Here is a 19,595-nt window from a genome sequence, read left to right on the forward strand (position 1 = left end):
ATATATATATATATATATATATATATATATATATATTATAAATTATTTTCAAGTCCATCGTTTGGCCTTATCCTAATAATGACCCCTCACGTTTTGAGCACTACTATTCTACTAATATCTTGATCCGTAACAAAGTTCGTTACGTGTCCATAGCAAATCCTGTAAATTCCATATGTTCCGAGGGAGCCATAACCAAATACCCATGGTTATTTTCTCGTGAGATTTTAGATTTTCTGGATTATCTATTTTTGCTAGCTATTTTAGGGTATAAATAATTGATTTAGTTTCTGCAAAGCTGAAAAATTCATTTAAAAGATAGCGAGCAATTTTTCAAAAGCGTGCTAACGAAAATCCAAAATCTACCGTCAGTCAATTTCCATACGTTCGAAAGATGCCATAACCAAATATACCCATAAACTTCATTCATTCCAAATGAGCCTGCGTTTTCGACAAGTTGCAGTCATGGTTTGGCAGGCCAAACCGGGTGGACACACGTTCAGAATGAATGCAAGGAGGGGAGACGATGGACCATACGATGAGATGCATACCCCCGTGCTGCCACGGGCTCTCGGCCACAGCCGCCGCACCGCCCATTTCGGCCATTTGCACCTGCATTTGCAGCCATGGTCCTCCTCCTCCTGCATCTGCCTTGCTGCCTGCCATGATCCCTGCAACAGCAAAAATCTCACTAGCAGCAGCAGCAGCAGCAAACACACATGATGCCATGAGCTGCTCCAGTAAAAAGCTTCTCTTCTGCCGACCCAGTTTGCTGCAAGTACTAGTACCTAACCTCGCCCAGGCTCATGTGACCCTCTTCTTCTCCTTCTTTCTTCTCATGCCTCACATGAGCATGGAGCAAAAGAGCATGGCCTAGAATCTAGGGCACTCCAAAAATCTAACCTTGCCATGTTATAATCTTAATGCATGTTTTATAAAGGTGTTATACACATCAAATAGGATATAACATTAGTAAAATTGCTGACTTGACAGTGTAATTAAATGAGGGAGTTTTATAAGATGAGAGAGGGGTTTTATCCTCATAAAACTCATTACCTAGTGTACAGTACAATCTTGTCATAAAGCACTGAGACATGGGTGTGGCCATAGAAGGCCTTTGTTCAGATAATAAAACTGAAGGTTTCAGATGCCTTATCTTGGCCTGGGTGACACGTTGCTCGTCACTATGAGGAGCTTTCAGCTTTGTCGTTGCTGCTGTTGGGATCCCAGAAAAAATTACTCCAACTTGTATTCTTTTGCCGCCATCTCTAGAACTCTAGATGATATTTTTTTTCTCTGATCTGCATGTTAAGTTGTTTCAATGTAAAATTATGGTAAAATTCTTGCACTAAAGTTAAATTGTGAGTTGGTGACTGAACCTAGCTACATGGAAGCAAATGATAGAGAATTGTTGAGAGATGGTAGTAGAAGAAATCATGTTAAGATCTTTCTTTCTTTTTTTTTTTTGCAGCCATCGATAAAGAGAAGAGAGGTAAAGGTGTTCGTCAAAGATCCGACCAGTGCAGGAAAAAAATGGGATGGTTATGATTGCCGGACAGACCTGATCGCTCGATTTGCTTTTCTCTTATAAGGTTTTTGTGCTTTTGGGGGCTTGCTTTATTCTAAACATGTGGGTTAAATAGCATTTCTCAGATAATCAAAAGTCCTTGCACTTCCGGCCTCTACATATGCCAAATTAAGGGCCCGCTCGTTTCCACTAATCGATTTTGGATTTTTTTTCCCCACATGCATGTTTTATAAGATTTAAAACCGTAGGTTTTGTGTAAAGATTTTCTATATAAAAATTTATCGTCTCAGCTTCCCTAAAGTAATATTTTTACATTGCATTAGTTAATTCAATTATTTATATTTTAAATAACTATAAAAAATAAATAATACTTTAGTATTAGCTTCTCAAACACCACCAAAATATAACACATAGATATTTTATATTGTGTGTATATATACACATACATACACACAAGGTCATACATAGGATTCCAATGAGAAATTGGAGATTAGTTGGAGACCTAGATCTCCAATTTTCTCGATGCGAATACTTGTTCCGCTTCTATTTTTTGGGCTTTTTTAATGCTTCTGAGTCCAAATTTAAATTTGGAGTTAGTTTTAATTTTTTTTATCATAGTTTATTCTTCGGTCTTGACTTTAGATCATTACGAACACTTATATAAAAATTTTATTCGCAAATTGTTTCATTATAAACTTGCAGCCATTGCACGAAAAACATATATCTCGTTAGCATATACCCCATCAGTTTCGTTTTAGATTGTAGTAAGATTTTCGATACTGATTTATTTATTGATAGTGATATTGTGTATGTATATAGATTAATTAGTATCTATAGAAATTCTAGATAACGTTAGGAATTGTTTCGTTACGAAATACATGTAGTAGCAAATTTGTCGTCTACCCAAATGATTGTGTCTTATTAATTTCCTCCATTAAGGATTTCGACGACTCGTTCAAAGAGTCGGTCCATGCGAAATATTCTCCAAAATTTTCTCTCTTTTTTCCGGATCATCTTTCATCCGTTGACAAGAAGGTGAGATACTCCATGAGCTAAACGTGTCATGTCACAAGTCAATCCGTCTTGATCACGCCCATGCCATTTTATTATAGTTCACACGCGCATTGACCTACATGAGATCAGTGCAGGATTAGGTTAGGAAAAAGTTAATTAGTGGTTGGGATTTTCGTAAGCTTCCTCTCCTGGATAGAATCGTGTGGATTTGGTCCACTCTAAAATCCAGCAAATTGCAAGAACACTACTTTTTTTAGCCAAAAATGCTCCATTTAGACCGCTAAATAGTGCTCCAGCGGTCTACCACATCTCGTATTTAAACGCTGCGAGTTGAGTTAAAATACACTCAACTCAGTCTCTGCACGGGAGGCAATGCAAAGAAAATTAAGAAAATACACGAGCAATTAAAGTATGAACAAATCTTCAGGTCAACCAACCCAGGTTCCTTTGTCCTTCCAAGCTAAGCTACATATTTAGAAAAACAAAAAAATGCAAAAAAAGTTGTAGGAATGTTGCATGGATTTTCGATTTTAATGAATGCATTTACCAAACTTCTAGATTTTTCTTCTCCTGAAAAAAAATGTATAACAGTTCCTCATCATCGTTTAAAATATACTAATCCTTTGATTTCATGTTTCTCACACATATTACAGAGTTCTTTTTTTTAAACCCTAATGAATTCAAATCCAAGAAATAGGATTCCCATTCCTACCGAAATACTACATCCGTTTCATAATGTTTGACTTATTTTTTACAACGTTTGATGATTCGTCTTATTCAAAAATTTAGTACAAATAAAAAAATAACAAGTCGTGCTTAAATTTCTTTTGATAATAAAGTAAGTCACAAACAAAATAAATAATATTTTTATTATTTTTAAATAAGACAAATAATCAAACATTATAAGTAAAAAAGTCAAACATTTGTTACGAAACGGAGATATACTTCGAACTACAAAGTTTCAAACGGATATGAATAGATCCACGAGTGGGCCCCACCGTCAGGTTCGGTCGCAGGCACCTGGGCCCCCACAGAGGGAACGGTCGGTGGGACCCACATGGCGGGTCGGAGTACACAAGACCCGTTTAAACGCGCACGGCACCCACCCACTTCTCTCTCTACTGTGGCTTTTATTGGCGTCACATGCGGCCTCTTTTCTCTCTCTCTCTTCGTCTCCTCTTCGCTACGGGCTTAAAGAAACGAGTTTTAGCCAAGAAGAGAGAAAAAAAAAACCGAATTTTTAACCGGCGCCCTACTAGCTCGGCGTTCGCCGGCGGCGGAGAGGAGGCGGTGGTGGAGGAGGAGGACTGGAGGAGAGGATGGAGTGGTGGGGGGAAGGGGAGTGGTGGCGCTGGTAGTGGCGGGGAGGGAGGGGGCGGGGGGACGGTGGTTGGGCTGTGGGGGAGTTTGGTGGGAGAGAGAGAGAGAGAGAGAGAGAGAGAGGGAGGGAGGGGGAGAGGGAGGGAGGGGGGACATGAAGGCGCTGCGGCGATCCAGCACCTCGTCCTCTCCGTCGTCGTCGTCCTCTTCGCCGACGGCCGCGTCCTCGCCGCCGTCCTCGTCGTGGATCCACCTCCGGTCGCTGCTCGTCGCCGCAGCGTCGTCGTCGTCGGCTTCGGCTTCATCTTCCTCGGCGGCGGCGGCGGGGAGCTCCGTGGCCCTGGTTCCTGCCTCGGCGGTTGCCGCCTCGTGGTCGTCCTCGCCCGCTCCCGCCCCATCCTCGCCGCACTCGGATCGGTGGGTTTCTCCTCCGGATTGGGGAAAGGAGGAGTAAAAAAATGCCTCCTTGTTTCAAGTTCTGACATACTGTAGCACTTTCCTTATGGGAACTTTTGATCTGATGCTGTGGAGTCTACGCTAACTTATTCTGATCTAATTGGTGGTCTGGAGGCTGCATAGGTGCTCAAGTTATGGTTTTTGTGCCATCCATTTTAGCTTAGAGTGCAGTAAAACGTTAGTGACAGCTTGTCTTATGGTGTGCGATAGCGATTCCTGCCTTATTCACAAAGGTTGCGGCCTGCAATCCAAACTGAGGATACCGGATTCTGCAGTGTGAATGGATTGCGTGTTTGACATGATAGTAAGGAAATTTTGGTTTGTTGATTCAGACACATCGCAGATTATGTTTGCAGACTGGTTTCCGTTCCTCTTTTTTTGGGGGTGAAGTAGCTAGCTTCGGGTCTGATAAGCTTGTGTCCCAAATTCCTAGTTCAGTGACAATTTTAGTGTTCAATGTGGCTTGCACAATTGCCTCAGGACATGTCCATGCTGTGATGCTGTTGGTGGTTTGAACAAGGGGCAGCTTGCTACTATCTTGAATTATATTCTTTATGTTATTACTGTTATTGTTTCTTGATTTTAGATGACATGGTATTTAGGATCCTTAGGTGACCCTTGTTTCCTAAGGTAGCAAATGTAGTTTCTAAGAATAATAGCAGGTGTGTTATGCTTTATATTGGCTTGGGACTGAAGCAGTCACACTGTGAATGTTACATAAAGTTTACTCATCTGAAGTTATAATATACTATCATTTTCATCTGAAGTTATATATCATTGTAGATCATAAAACTTTTGAGATGAGACTCTTCCAATTTTTCTATGAGTTGCACATGCTCCATTGATACTACAAACTTTGGCATTGTACCTCTTATTTCCTTTCAGCCTATTTGTTGCACTGATATATAGAGTTATAGACTGCATTTTCATGATAATTCTTGCTTTTCATGGCATCACATAGCTGTGAATCATTCCTAGAAAATCGTTTCTTATATGGTCACTTTCTTAGAAAATGCCTGCTCCAATTTTCAGTCTAAGATATTCACTGACAAATTGAAGTCAATTGCGAGGCATTGGTGACACCTTATCACTGCAGATTCTTTCCTTGAACTTGAATCCATATGTTACCATCTTGCTCAATACTGTCACAAAGGTTACTGGCTTGGAAAATACCATCAAATTTATCCTAAGTCCTAACATTGTGCTAGGAACCACATTTCATCCACAGATTGAATAGTATCATCTGGTTTATGCCTCTTGATCAATTTATGTATTATTCATCTATATATGGTTAGTTTAGAATATGGTAGAACATAAATGCTTGATTATAATCGGCTCATACAGTGGATAGCGAATGTGTCTTTGACACTGCAAATTTATGGCCTTAATAGTGTTTTGAAACAATAATTAGGAGGAAGTTTTTCTGTATTTTTGTAAACTAATCAATAACTTTTGTATGTCTTTTATATGAGCTTGTTCTCTCATGCATGTAATATTCAATCTTTTCTTATGCACTCAAATGATATGTGAAGTACATCATGACACCACATATGCTGGGCTTATATTTATTGTGTGTGTTGGTACGTAGCTGTATCTTTTATTAACCCAAATCTTTCTGGTTGCTCCATTTTCTAAAAATTACTCTCTAATCCTCTTCCAGGGGTGGAATTAAGTCTCCTTGGTCTCGAAGGAAAAGAAAACGAGTACTTTCTCGTCAACAATGGGAAGGTCTGTTTTCTGCTAATGGGAAGCTTCGTGATGGAGGAAAGAAGTTTCTGAAGAAAGTTCGCAGTGGGGTAAGCATGATTATTCATTGGCATAGATATCCAGCATGTGTATGTAGGTATACTTGCCTATTGTTTTGTTTGTTTAAATATTTAGGCATATATATTTGTGAGGAACATGTTCTGCATCTTACAATCTAATTAAGCCTACTGACCATTTTCTGTTGTGCCAGGGCATTGAACCAGGAATCAGAGCTGAAGTTTGGCCCTTCCTACTTGGAGTGTGAGTGTTTTATTTTTTATTTTTTTTACTATGCATAAGTAATATGTAAGTTTTCATATCTATGACTAAGTTTGGGGTTGCAGTTACTACATCCATTCTCAAATAGATGTCCTAGAATGCGACAATGTGTGCAGTCAGACCTTGATACCTTAAGTGGTTAATTAATGCAAAAATAGTAGGATTTGACATGAGAAAATGATATTGATAAATTTGTCATGAAAGCACTTTCATACAGTTATATTTTTGATAGTAGCTTTTATGAACACATAGTTAGTAAAAGTAATGAAAATGTGCATTGGAAACTGTCACAAAAAGACAAGTAAAAAAGACCAGAGGTAGTACATACACAAAGACTTACCATAGCAGCTATTTGGTAAATGAAACCAGATATGTTTTGGGCATTTTATTGTGGTTGTATGGCTGGGCTCTGAGTCATACACTAATCTTATGTTGGTTTGCATGTTTCAGTATGGTCCATCCTTGTCCTTACTGTTTCTCGTAAAGAAAAGGTTCAGGATTTTCAATGGGTTGAGATAGTTCATGACAATATAGTATTCTCTCCGTTCCGTATCATAAGACTTTCTGGTCTTACCTAGATTCATTTATGTACTAATGAATCTATGTACATATACAAAACATACACATTGATATCTGGATGAATCTAAGTAAACCCATAAAGTCTTATAATATGGAACAGAATAATTGATACTCCTTCCATTCCATATTATAAAACTTCTTAGCCTTGTTTAGATTTATCCATGGATTAATGTATATGTTTTGTCTATGCTCATTAGCATTCATATAAATCTAGGCAAGACTAAAAAGTCTTATAATGTGGAACAGGGGGATTATCTTCATAGTTCATAGTAATTTTGCTAATTTTATTTTGGTGGGTGTGTTTAATATGCTGTGTCTTCAAACCAAGAGGGGTTGACCTTGTCAATTCCTATGTGCAGATATGAATTAAATAGCTCCGAAGAGGAAAGGAATACCATCAAGATCAAGAAAAGGTAACATATTCATTACTCTGAAAGGCTGGTTAATTTTAAGTAGAGTTGAATAGCATTTTGCTCAATGTACTGTGTTTCATCCAGCAACACTAATAATCCAAGAGAAACACTACGATACTCTCTACTAGTAGTATTATACTACCAGTAGAATAGATCTGGACCCTTAGTTTATAAGGACATATCAGTGATTAGAGATAATGTTGGTATTTAGGATTTTATCAATTCTTTGTAAGAGGTTTTTATCCATTCATCAGGTCATATCGCAGCCTAGCACATACTTAACGATACATCCTTTTGTAGGGGGGAGTATGTAATTTTACCACTCTGTCCCATTATTTTTTTTGGATCATTATGCCCCTCAATGTTTCTACTAGCATGAAGGGGGGTGGTAGTAGAAATAGATATGAACCCTCCGATAAAATTAGATCAATGTTTTAGATTCATTTCTACTACCAGTAGGAGCACCATACCGTGACTCATAATCCAAACATTAAGATGTAACATAGCAGAAAAAGATCCCCTGGTCGCTTCAGAAGGTCTATATTGTTAAGTTGCAACTGCCTTAAGAAAATGAGACTGATGTATAAATGTGATTAATATTGTTTCTAATCTGATACAAATTTGTGATTGACATGGGTTTGGTTTCAGGAAAGAGTACGAAAAGCTGAGGCGACAGTGCCAGCAAATTCTGAATTGCTACAAGGGAAATGGGTTGAAAGTAATAAATGAAAATAACGAGGAGTGTTCTGGTATAGGGTGCAGTGCTGAAGGATCAGAATCACCTTGTTGCGAAGATGTCAATGTTGCAAGGGCTTCTGTGTCACTCGAGGAACTGAAGCCTGAAAACAGAGAACCTGAACAACCAGATAACTCAATGTGTGCTGCTATAGAATGTATGGAAGAAGACACGGTTGAATTAAATTGTTTAGATCCTTGCATAGCAGAGTCAGAATCTTCTGATTCTGAATCATCTGATGATGATGATCCTGGAAGGATATCTATGTCTGGTGAGGAAAATTGTGATCCAGATCCTAAGTTTACCAGGATTACTTCATTCAAGGCAGACTTTTTTAAGTCTAGCAAAACTTCAGAGGATTTTTCCATGTGGCAGCGCATTATAAGATTGGATGCTATCCGGGCAAACACAGAATGGATTTTGTTCTCTCGCAATCAGGCTGAAATATCGAAAGAGAGAGCATTGCAGTGTGCAGAATCTGTCGGTTTAAGAGATTATGACCATTTAGATCCCTGTATGATTTATCACGCTGCTCGGTTAGTGGGGCTTCTTGAAGCATATGCGGTTTATGATCCAGAAATTGGTTATTGTCAAGGTATGAGTGATCTTCTATCTCCAATAATTGCAGTGATGGAGGAGGACGATGAAGCATTTTGGTGCTTTGTGGGTTTCATGAGGAAAGCTAGGCACAACTTCAGGCTTGATGAGGTTGGAATAAGAGGGCAATTGAAGATCGTCTCTCAGATTATCAAGCGAAAAGATTCGCACCTATACAAGCACCTGCAGAAGTTGCAAGCTGAGGACTGCTTCTTTGTGTACAGAATGGTAGTGGTTCTCTTCAGGAGGGAGCTCACTTTTGAGCAGACCGTATGCCTCTGGGAGGTTATGTGGGCTGATCAGGCGGCGATTCGCGCTGGTATTGGGAGATCCACCTGGGCAAAGATAAGGTTGCGCGCCCCGCCAACCGATGACCTATTGCTTTATGCCATTGCAGCCTGTGTCCTCCAGAGGAGGAAGCTGATCATTGAGAAGTATAGTAGCATGGATGAGATACTGCGAGAATGCAATAGCATGGCTGGGCAACTGGATGTCTGGAGGCTACTGGACGATGCACACGACCTGGTTGTTAACTTCCACGACAAAATCTGATCTCAGGGATGCATTTCTCTTTGTTCTTGCGGTAGAACAAACATTGACCTCGACATTTTTTTGGGGGGGGTTTCTTTGCTGCTTGCTGGAAGTGTTATGTTCCCAGTAGTTCGTACCGGCATAGAACATTAGAACCCACTTCTAAGTATAGAGATTGTTGTAACTTAAAAAGAGCGAGGACTCTTGAGTGTCCTTACATACGAAAATCAGGAACATTGCTTGATGTCACTGAGGCTCTGCAGACTACATTGTTTAACCTGTTATAGGCACGGACAGATTTTTCATTGAAAAGTATATCTGTGTATGGTCTGTCATATTATTTCCTCCAATGATTTAGGCTTTGTTTGGGATGTGGGAAAAGCTTCTTTTTTATGTGGAAATTAATCGTTTCATGTCAAATCCCTTCTTTTCTAAACCATTGGCTTCAAAATGCAACAGCCTTAAGTTAAGATTAATTCACTGTACCAATTGTGAGTAGAACAGTAGCCTGGTTGCAAGAGAGCCTTGTAATTCTTTTAAGATAATGGCTAGAAACCTGCTTCAAAGAAAAAAACGTTGGACCATAGTTTTTCTTTGAAGATAATGGTTGTTCATCTTAATCTTTTAGCAGCCTACCTAAATCATCTGTTAGTGATCATGTATGTGCATCCATGGATACTGAGGAAGGGTGCTTTATACCATTATCTAAAAAAATACACCTGCTTGTTAAATTTATCTTGATCACCTTTCTATTAGAAAATACATGCTATTTACCCAAAATCTGCAATTGTTCCACTCCCATTCACAAATTAGACATTCATATTAGAAAATCAACTTCAAACATGTTTTGAGCTTTAGAATTTCCCATTCCCGCGATGATTAAATCTGCTCCATCTATATTTTTGAGAAATTCTTGATTTCAAATTGTGGCCATCGAGCATACCTATTCTTGATTTCTTAAGCCTATAGAACCCATACTCCGTAGATTCATAGGGGCTCTTACTACACACATGCGTGTTGACCAAATAAATCGAATGTGTCGGTGTTAAGAGTCGGACTCCCTTGACTCCTACACACAGGATGGTTGAAAGTTTTATAGGATCAATTGAAAGTTTCAGATTTTGAGTATAGTTTTAAAAGTTTGTAGTAGAAGTTTATTAATTTTTTTGAATTTGGATTGAAACATTCTATGTAAGAAATTACTACAAGATTATACAAAAAAATATGTCTAAGATGAACCAACGATAGATTTTTTTTACACTTTCGATTGGAATAGTGAAAAAATAATTTCTTATGTACACTATTTTAATTCAACTTAACTAGAATTGTGTACTTGTTGTGGGATTTAATTGAATTAGAATAGTGCATTTACTTAGAGATGGATGTAGTATCTAATTGAGATAATTCCTTACGCACCTATGAGTTTTCCCTGAATTTGCCCTTATACTTTATATACCTCGGAGTTTTCATTTTGAACCCTTCTCTACATATAATGTGATCTAACCATTATTTAATTATTATATTTTTCCAAATGACTATATTACCCCTCTTCAATACTTGTTTGCTAGCTTACTAAGAAAAAAATATGATTCTCAACGTGAATAATAGATTCATTTGCAAACCAGAAAAGGGTTTGAATTATTTGACCGTAAATTTGAGAAGTTCAATTAAAATATAAAAAAATTAATTTCGGATAGAATTCTTAGCCAGATTTAAACCCAAATAAAAATAACTTTGGTATTCAGTTTTTCGGGGGAAAAATCTTGTATGGGTTTAATCATTTTTAAAAACATGGTTGAAAATAAAATTTTATTTTTCATAGTTGGCATCAAATAATTTTGTGTTGTTTGATTTTATTATAAAATAATTTTTACACATTGTATTTTGAGATTTGCTCTGGTCCAACAAAAAGTACCTCGAGGTACAGGTGCCAAATTATTTCTCACTATTGTATCTAGCTGAGTAGGATGTGTGTTGTTAGATCCAACGATCAGGAACGATTTGGTACCGCGAGATACCGATACCTCGAGATATTTTTTGTTACTTTTTGTTGGACTGTAAAATTACTCTTGTATTTTTTATATATATCGCACATAGTTGCGATAGAGGGGCGGTATAATCATTTTAAAAGAATCTAACAGTAAACTAAGGGAATATGTAAAACTCAAGGATCATAAAGGATGAAATATAATTCATAGATATAGAAAGAAATGGGATAAAACTCATTGGCACATAAGAAATTGTCTCTATATGATTTAAGTCATTTGATTCAAGTGGATCCTTAATGGTTATTATAACTTATAAATGACTTTTCAAGACTTTGATAACAACCAAAAACCTCAATCTCGCTCTACTAGTGGAGAGAGAAAAATAAAAGCCGGCAGCTTTCTCCTAAAAGTCTACTGATTTATGATGGATCCTCCACGAGTTCTATACATGTTTCGGTTGTCTTCTTTCAGCCGCACGTTGGATTGTACATTTGTACCTAGAGTGACAGGACGAGCAACACATTAATTCGTACGATGAAGCATTCTTGGATGTGACTGATCATGCCTGTCTAAGATTAAAAAAAAAAAAAAGCTCTCCATGTTGGAGCAGCCACAAGTTGCCGTAGGGCATAGCTTTGTTGTCGGATTCATTTTCTAACTTTCAAATGTTAGGTTTTATCTTTTGCGATTTTGTTTATTAGCAGTCCGATCGACACAGAGCTTTATGGAGTACTTTTTTATAGGAAAATTTTCAAACGTTTAGAGATATATCATTGGTATATATCTCAATGACATGTAGGGGTAACCAGGTGGTTTACTTTTTAATAAACTAGTTATTTAAGATTATAATGTAAATAAAAAGATAAAAAATATTGAAAAATACATGCATAGTAGTGCGCATTGTCAAGAACTCGACCGCTGATTGCTTTGGAAGCAAGCTTACAATATCAAAGAGAAAAGGATTACCTTCTAGATGTCAATATCATCGAGAACCATGATAACCAACCATTATTAATAAAATAAATTTTGAACAAAATTTACCAAATAATATATTTTTGGTTAAATCGTTTTGAACTTGAGCGAGTTTACCGAGCGGTTTCTTCTTAATGCAGTCCCCATCAATCTTGTTAAGAAATATAACCAACTTCAAATCTTCGAGATGTCACTTGACTAATAATATTTATAACTACTACCGTCGTTCTTAAGGCCTTTTTTATTTTTTATTAATAGTCAAAATTTTAGAATGTTTGAATTAGCACTAACCCAAAAGCACTTTTGTTATTGATCTAACATTTGAATTTTTTTTCTGTCAAACACGCACGCAATGCATGGAGGGCTAGGGAGGGCATATATATGCTTTTTGACTTGCATGCACGCCTTCAGATTATCATCCAACAGCAGTGACCGGATTTGATTGATGAAATTAAAATTTTCAAACATTTAATCATTAGACAGACCCTTCCAAATGCAACTATATTTTAGGATAGATTAGTTAAGCACTTGCTTCCATCGTCAAATGTCGGCTCATGAAGCTAGCTTAGAGGCGATCGACACAGTCGAGTCAGCCAGCACTGGCCATGACCATCGATCTAAGCTCCACTAGCTGAAATATCTCGTGGTAACTAGCCAGCTAGCTAGATTTTTCATGCGTCAACTGATCAGCTCAACTCGACGTCGAGATGAGCTACCTTAGCTTAGCTAGGAGAGCTAGGAGTTAAGCTCGTCCGTGCGCATGGAGCTAGCTCCCACGACGGCGATGGCCGGACAGACAGACAGCCGGCAGGGCCACCGTGCGTCCGGCCTCCCTGCAGGTGAACTGTATCTGTATGACAGGGAACCCTCATCAACTCTCCCAACTCAGCCAGCCTGATGGATGATCGATCGATCGATCGATGCAAATGCTAGCTGCCGTTGCTATCGTTCTCGATCTCTTCATACTGTGTGCAAGTTGCTGCTGCCTGCCTGCATCTGCATGTCGATCGAGCGAGCTAGACAGACAGACACATGCATGGTGGAGATGATGAGTGATTCGATCACCGCCTCCTGCAATTTGCAGCAGGGCTGGATCGTTCAAATCAGAGGCTCGATCGGTTTCAGATGATACAGTGGCATATATCGTTTTGTCAGATTTCTGATGGATGATGATCTGTTGGATGGATTGGCATGCAGTGTCAGATTGATCGTATCTTGAGGGCTCATCTTTGCTGAGATCTATCATTGCTTCAACTGGCACGACGGTGGCTACCCTATACGCCCCTATGCGCCACTGGCTACCCGGCCTGGTCGATGATCTATCAGCTTCCATGCACGTTGGGATTGGGTTATCTGGGACTGCATTTTGATCGAGCTAGCTGCAATTGTAGTTGGGGACAGAGAGATCGGAGATGTCATTTGAGATCATGCAATTTAGAAACCCTTTTTGTGTGCATCACCCCTGTGCCATGCCAGTGCACACAGTGCATGTGCAGTAGGAACTAGCTAGCTGAAGCTTTAGTAGAGTTGTGAAAGCATATCCAACATATGCAGATTTGGGTTCGATTCTCTGTCTGTTTCCACCATGCATCAACATATATTCCGAGTGGAAACATGGTACTGCATGCTCGATCGTATGAGATAGGGCTCTAGCCCCATTCGTTGAGCTGACGCGTCACCGAAAAATATCTCTTCTGATGATCAAAGGGTTTCAAGTATCACACCTGCATTGGAGACATGAACTGTATTGTTTTTAGATAATGGAATTGGGAGATATGAAATATATCTGGACCCTGTTTGGATTGCAATACAGAATTTTAATAGTTCTGCTAAGTTGTTGTGAGACCTCCTGCATTTCAGACGGAATCTTGATTACTGTGGAGTTTCTGTTAACTCCTATGAACTTTCTGCGTCCCAAACAAACTCCCGAGTCCTGGCGGTGCAGCTGACCTCAGTCCACTACACTGTCAGAATGATGCATATGAGACTTGATAGAGTACTAGTGTGATAGTGTCCAAGCTCCAAATGGATAGGCTTGTCGACAATGCTTTCTCAACTGAAATAATGACTGATTTTATACAGGATAGAAAACCCCCCCAAAAAAAACCACTGAATTTCTACTGCTAATCTTGCACATACTAGTTGGTTGCACGGGTGAAAATTTAGCTTTGCAAAAACTTAAAAACATCTGAAAATTGAAGTTGGTCAGTGACCAATTTACACCAGTGAGTTTCAGTTTTAAAAGAACACAACTGTTTTGAGCTGTACTGCATTTTTCAGTGGCGAGAGTACTGCATGCACTGAACATAGTACAGGAAAGTGTGTGTCGATAGCTCGACATGAACCTCGAGACCTAGCGATAGCAACAGCTTCCGAGCGTTTGGATCTCCTTTTTCAGTCGCTGTGCCGAGGACGATCTGACACAGTTGCATATGTTGGCCATCAGCCATCTCTCCCATGTTGCCTTACGTTGGTGTTCCATCATTTCAGTCACTTCTCGACCATCTTCTTCAGAGTTTTTCCTAGTAGCTTTTTATTAACGTTCCTTGACCTTTGTTCAGATAAACGTTAGCTGGAGAAGCATAATCCCATTTGTTGTTCTGAAGTATTTGTACTGGCTATTCGAACGTGATTACACAGCTTTCTCTTCATGCATAACTTTTTTCCTGATAGTTGAACTATATGGTTTTTTTTTCATAAAAAGTCTAAGGGGTGATTGCATTTTTACAAATCATAAAAAAAATTATATATGTGTTCTTAACTATCTAAAAATCAAGACTGAAAAATAAACTACGATGAAAAATCCTAAAATCTACTTCAAATTTAAGATTAAAAATTTAAATTTTAACTTATAATCATAAGCAGAAGCGAAAAGATGAGGCTAAAGTTATATCCTTTACTGTAAAGCCATGTTCTTCGATCTTCATGTGTGCGAGGTATAATTTCACCAAATCGAAACAACTGCATACTGATGATGATATGCAAGTTGTGTAGCTTAGAGCAAGTTCAATCATATAGCCAACTAGTAGTTCTAATTCATCTATAGTCAATTTAATAGTCAACTCATACAATAGTTACCTACAAAACATTAATACATGGTCATATATGTCATACACAGTATGCGTCTTAAAGCATGTGCTGTAGCTAGCTATAAATTAGTAGTCCCATGTTCTCTCTTCTTTTTTTTCTCTTTAAAATATGTTTATAGCCAGCTTTACCTGCTCTTTATCTAGGGCCTGCATATATCAATCTGGAGTCGTTAGAGACTACAGTGAAACTGTCCAACTGCATACTGTCCAGTCTGACCACAAATTTGAACCGAGATACGACAAGGCGACACAGATCGTCTGACAATAGCAAAATTGCTGCAGTATGATGGTTCGTTCAGTTTAATCTCTGTACTAAAAGCTTGACTTATCCTTTTCCAGAATTATAGGTTTGTGACCCACTCAGAAGCTCTGTGCGTACACAGGATACACTTGCTGAAACCCTCTAATCAGAGTTGTTAAAGAATCATGAGCATGCCCTAGGTGCTTTTCATCAATAATATGCTGTACTTGTCATGTGATTTTCCTACCAATAGTGCCTCCTGTCTTGGTGATAAACTACTAGGAGCATGTCTAATGCATGAAGTGAAAAGTAAACTGACTTGTAGTAATTGGTTGCAACAATTTTAGCTAACTGAATAGAAAGAAAAAAAAAACATATGCTTGACATGATCTTGTCTGTTCCTGTGCAAGATTTGGCTGCTGCGACCCACCTGTCAGCCACAACAGGTAGTCAAACTGACTGCTACATTTAAGGATTAAGGACAGACTGCAATATCGCGGCAATTAGATCAGCTCGTTTATCCTGAAAAGAAACCAAACAATGAGGCAGGACAGTGATATACTGATATGTTTCTGCCGACTTAAACTGAACATTCTACTGAAAATTAAACATCACGCGTCAGATTCGCTCACCTTGGAACAATCTTTTCGCCCGGTTCAGATTTGTAGCATAGCGCTCAACTTGTGCTGCGAAGAGAACTAAAGCGACGCATTCGGAGCCTTGGCAACTTTCGGCAGTGCAGTGAAGGGGATAAGAGAGGCACACGCTTGGGTAGGAATGGTTGCCGAGTTGTTGTCCTCGGAATCATGGCAAGTAGCGCGGTTACAAGAAGCCGGGTGCTCAAAATTTAAACTTTTAACATTAAATTTATAGTTTATTTGTGAAGTTTTTTTTATCGTAGTTCATTTTTTAGCCTTAGCTTTTGAAACGCTAAGAACAGGTATATAAAACTTTTTATTCATAAATTATTTTTCGTTTGCAAATATATTGTTTGTTTTTTTCCCTTCAACGCCCAAAAGATAACCCCTGCTATCTGACAAGAACCCAAGCGGAAGCAATCCTCAGAAAACGAAGCTGGCGATAAATTCAGAGCTCAGTTCAATCTGAACCCAGAAGGAATAAAATCTAGTGTTCAGGTCTTCAGGATATGCTTTGGATCTAGCCATGTTACTCGTGTAGAGTCATTTATCAGCTTGTTTGATCATGAGAGGTTAATGCTTCTGTTTAACTCTGAACTTTGTTGTTGGGATATTTCGTCAGGGATTGTTCTCAATCCAGTGTGAGCAAAATCGAGTTAAGGAGGCTAATGCAATTCAGCTTAGTATTGCAAAGGAAATGGAGACATTAATTTGAGTCTTAGAGAAGTGAAATAGATGTACAATGTCCATTTTCCATACCATTGTGACTAATTTACAGAGCAAGCCGAGGGTAATATTTAGCCAAAACAGCAGTACAAACCAAAATATCACACTCAGTCACCTCATTCGCCAGCGCATATATTTGTATACCCTTGTGGCCTTTTGTGTTGTGCCGGTGCAGGCTGACCAGGCGTCCAAAAAGCATCAGCACTTTACAACCTATATTTGTAGTAGCAGCAGCAGCATCTCTTAAGTAAAGAAAAAAAAATATGCTACAAGGCACTAGGTACTGCTACCAAGTACTGGTCTTAGCCATGTGCATGGGTGAATCTAGAATCCGAAGGTCACCTTCTTCTTCCTATAATCCTCCTCTTTTTCTTCGTCCACATATTCTTTTCTCTTCCATCTCCACTGTTATGCATCTCCTCTGTTTTTCATAAGGATCTAGTATGTAAGCCCCCTAGACCCATCGTTGGATATGGACATGTTATTACGCCACGCGTCGAGCCTGTGCTGTCACCGCCAGCGGGACGGCCATCTCACAGGACAGCCTTAGCACCTCAGACAGGTTGACGCCACGTGCTGGGTCGGGCGAGGGGAGGAGAGTGAACTCGTGCAGCAGCGTGGCGAGCCAAAATGCCACGGTGGCCATGGCTAGGCTCTTCCCAGGGCAGCTTCGGCGACCCGACCCAAACGGCGCGAGCCTGAGATCTGAGCCCATTACTTGGAAACTTGTGTCATCGAGGAACCGCTCCGGTCGAAACTCCATCGGCTCGGGCCACACGTCGGGGTCATGCGTTATGGCCCACATGTTCACCATGGCGATGGTGCCAGCGGGGACGAGGAACCCGTCCACATGTATGTCTGACGTGGCCAGACGGGCCCACGAGAGGAGTGGGCCCGGTGGGTGCAGCCTTAGCACCTCCTTGATGACAGCGTGGAGGTAGACGAGCGAGGCCGAGTCGGACTCGGTCACGACCCGGTCGAGCCCAACCACGCGGTTCAGCTCGTCGTGCACCCGGGCCTGCACGTCCTGGTGCAGCACGAGCCGGGCTAGCACCCACTCGATCAGCACGGCCACCGTGTCCGTCCCGCGAAACACCATTTCCTGCAACAACAACAAAAAAGTGAGTCAGTCAGAGGTCGCCGGCGATGAGAGCGAGAGGTTGGGTTCGGTGTGACGCACCCAGAGAACGGCAACCATGTCGGAGTCGGCGAGCTTGTCACTGCCCTGCAGGGAGAGGAGGACGTCGGTGAAGTCTACGGCGGCGGCGGCGGCGGGGGGAGCCGAGCGGTGCTCGTCGATGATGCGGCCGACGAAGCGGTTGACGCGGGGGACGAGGCGGGAGCAGCGGGCGCGGGTGCCCTGCAGGTCGAAGCGAGCGAGCCACGGGAGGTGGTCCGACCAGTTGAGCAGGCCGAGCAGGTCGTAGCCTTCGTCGACGAGCGCTCCCAGCTCCCGGGTCTCGTCGCTCTCCTTGACGGGGTCCAGCTGCAGCTCGTACCGCCGGCCGAACACCGACCACATCACGTTGTGCAGGGACGCGCGGCGCAGGACGCGGCGGACCTCGACGCCGGCGGCGGAGGAGGCGCCGCTCTGCTGCAGCTGCTTCATGGCGGTGACCATCTGGCGCGCGATCACCGCGCGCTGGGGCGCCGACGCCGCGACCTGCCACGGGGAGAAGAGGTGCGTGGACGCCACGCGGCGCAGCGCGCGCCAGTAGCCGCCGTGGGGCGCGAACCCGATGGCGCGGTGGAACAGCAGCCCGTACGCCGACTCCTTCACGGGGCGGTCGGTGAACGCCGGGCTGTGCAGGATCTCCCTCGCCACGTCCGGGTGCCCCGCCACCACCGCCGGCGTCTCGCCGAGCGAGAACGCCATGAGTCGCCGCGCGCCCAGCCTCCCCGCCGCCGCGGCGAGCTTCCGGTGGGCAAGCCCAGTCATGAGCCACATGCTGCCGATCACCGGCAGCCCCCTCGGCCCAGGAACTGACGCCGCCGCGGCCCAACAGCCCCGGCGCCGCGTCCACCACCACCTCCCCCACGCCGGCCCTCCGGGGAAGGACCAGTGCAGCAGGCAGGTAAGCAGGCCGGCGACGGCGCAGACAACAAGAAACCCAACAAACCGGTGAGGCTGGCCGTCCCCGCCGCATTTAGCCGCCAGCGAGAGGTAGAGCAGCCAGCTGCCGGTGTCCTCCGGGGTCGCCATGACTCAGTATTGACCAGACCGCGCGTCTCCGTTAGTTTAATTTGCTCGACGCTTCAGTTCAGGCCTTCAGCTTGACAGGCAAAGGGTGGGGCGAGGGCGCGCTTTTTATAGGCGCGAAAAAGGCGGCAAACAACTCAACGCACCATGGACGACGAGACGACTACGGTCACAATGCCTGTTCAGTTGATAGTTAATCAGCCCGGGTATGACTGAAACTATGTGACGATATATAATAGGCAAAAGGAACGAAGTGAGTGATATAATAGCCGTTGATCAATTGAGTCATACGTAAGACGGATGGTTGAGTCATACGCATAGCAATTTTCATAGTTAATTTTGCCAAATTTTTATAATAGCTAAAGCATAGATTATTACAAGAGGTGGCTACCAGGTAAATGATGACCACACCTTAGTTTAAGATTAGCCAAAAAAAATTATGTCTAGCATATAGAATTACAGGGGTTAAAAGATATTGCTAATCATAACTATAACACCAATTAAACAGCTCATTTAAAAAACGTGTCATGTTTAAGGTTTTCCTC

The 19,595-nt window shown here is 41.4% G+C and overlaps 2 protein-coding genes across 2 annotated transcripts; one reads left to right on the plus strand and one right to left on the minus strand.

Annotated features, from left to right (window-relative positions):
• The first annotated feature begins 3,945 nt into the window (after positions 1-3,945).
• LOC102718673 (rab GTPase-activating protein 22-like) lies at positions 3,946-9,590 on the plus strand. The gene is made up of 5 exons (XM_006660811.3): positions 3,946-4,276; positions 5,976-6,111; positions 6,273-6,322; positions 7,279-7,332; positions 7,981-9,590. The coding sequence occupies exons 1-5, from the start codon at positions 4,014-4,016 to the stop codon at positions 9,215-9,217; spliced, it is 1,740 nt and encodes a 579-aa protein (XP_006660874.2). The 5' UTR covers positions 3,946-4,013; the 3' UTR covers positions 9,218-9,590.
• A 7,305-nt stretch (positions 9,591-16,895) lies between these two features.
• On the minus strand, positions 16,896-19,181 carry LOC102718949 (cytochrome P450 78A9-like). Its single transcript, XM_006660812.3, has 2 exons — positions 18,031-19,181; positions 16,896-17,952 (listed from the first exon to the last, which is right to left on the minus strand). The coding sequence occupies exons 1-2, from the start codon at positions 19,051-19,053 to the stop codon at positions 17,335-17,337; spliced, it is 1,641 nt and encodes a 546-aa protein (XP_006660875.2). The 5' UTR covers positions 19,054-19,181; the 3' UTR covers positions 16,896-17,334.
• Between the last annotated feature and the right edge of the window lie 414 nt (positions 19,182-19,595).

This window comes from Oryza brachyantha, chromosome 9 (assembly GCF_000231095.2).
Source record: "Oryza brachyantha chromosome 9, ObraRS2, whole genome shotgun sequence".
Lineage (NCBI taxonomy): Eukaryota > Viridiplantae > Streptophyta > Magnoliopsida > Poales > Poaceae > Oryza > Oryza brachyantha.

Coding starts and splice junctions, on each gene's coding strand:
- LOC102718673 (XM_006660811.3), top strand. CDS start 4,014: ATGAAGGCGCTGCGGCGATCCAGCACCTCGTCCTCTCCGTCGTCGTCG. Junction 6,323..7,278: donor TGGCCCTTCCTACTTGGAGT/GTGAGTGTTTTA, acceptor TCCTATGTGCAG/ATATGAATTAAATAGCTCCG. Junction 7,333..7,980: donor ACCATCAAGATCAAGAAAAG/GTAACATATTCA, acceptor GTTTGGTTTCAG/GAAAGAGTACGAAAAGCTGA.
- LOC102718949 (XM_006660812.3), bottom strand. CDS start 19,053: ATGGCGACCCCGGAGGACACCGGCAGCTGGCTGCTCTACCTCTCGCTG. Junction 17,953..18,030: donor ACATGGTTGCCGTTCTCTGG/GTGCGTCACACC, acceptor TTGTTGTTGCAG/GAAATGGTGTTTCGCGGGAC.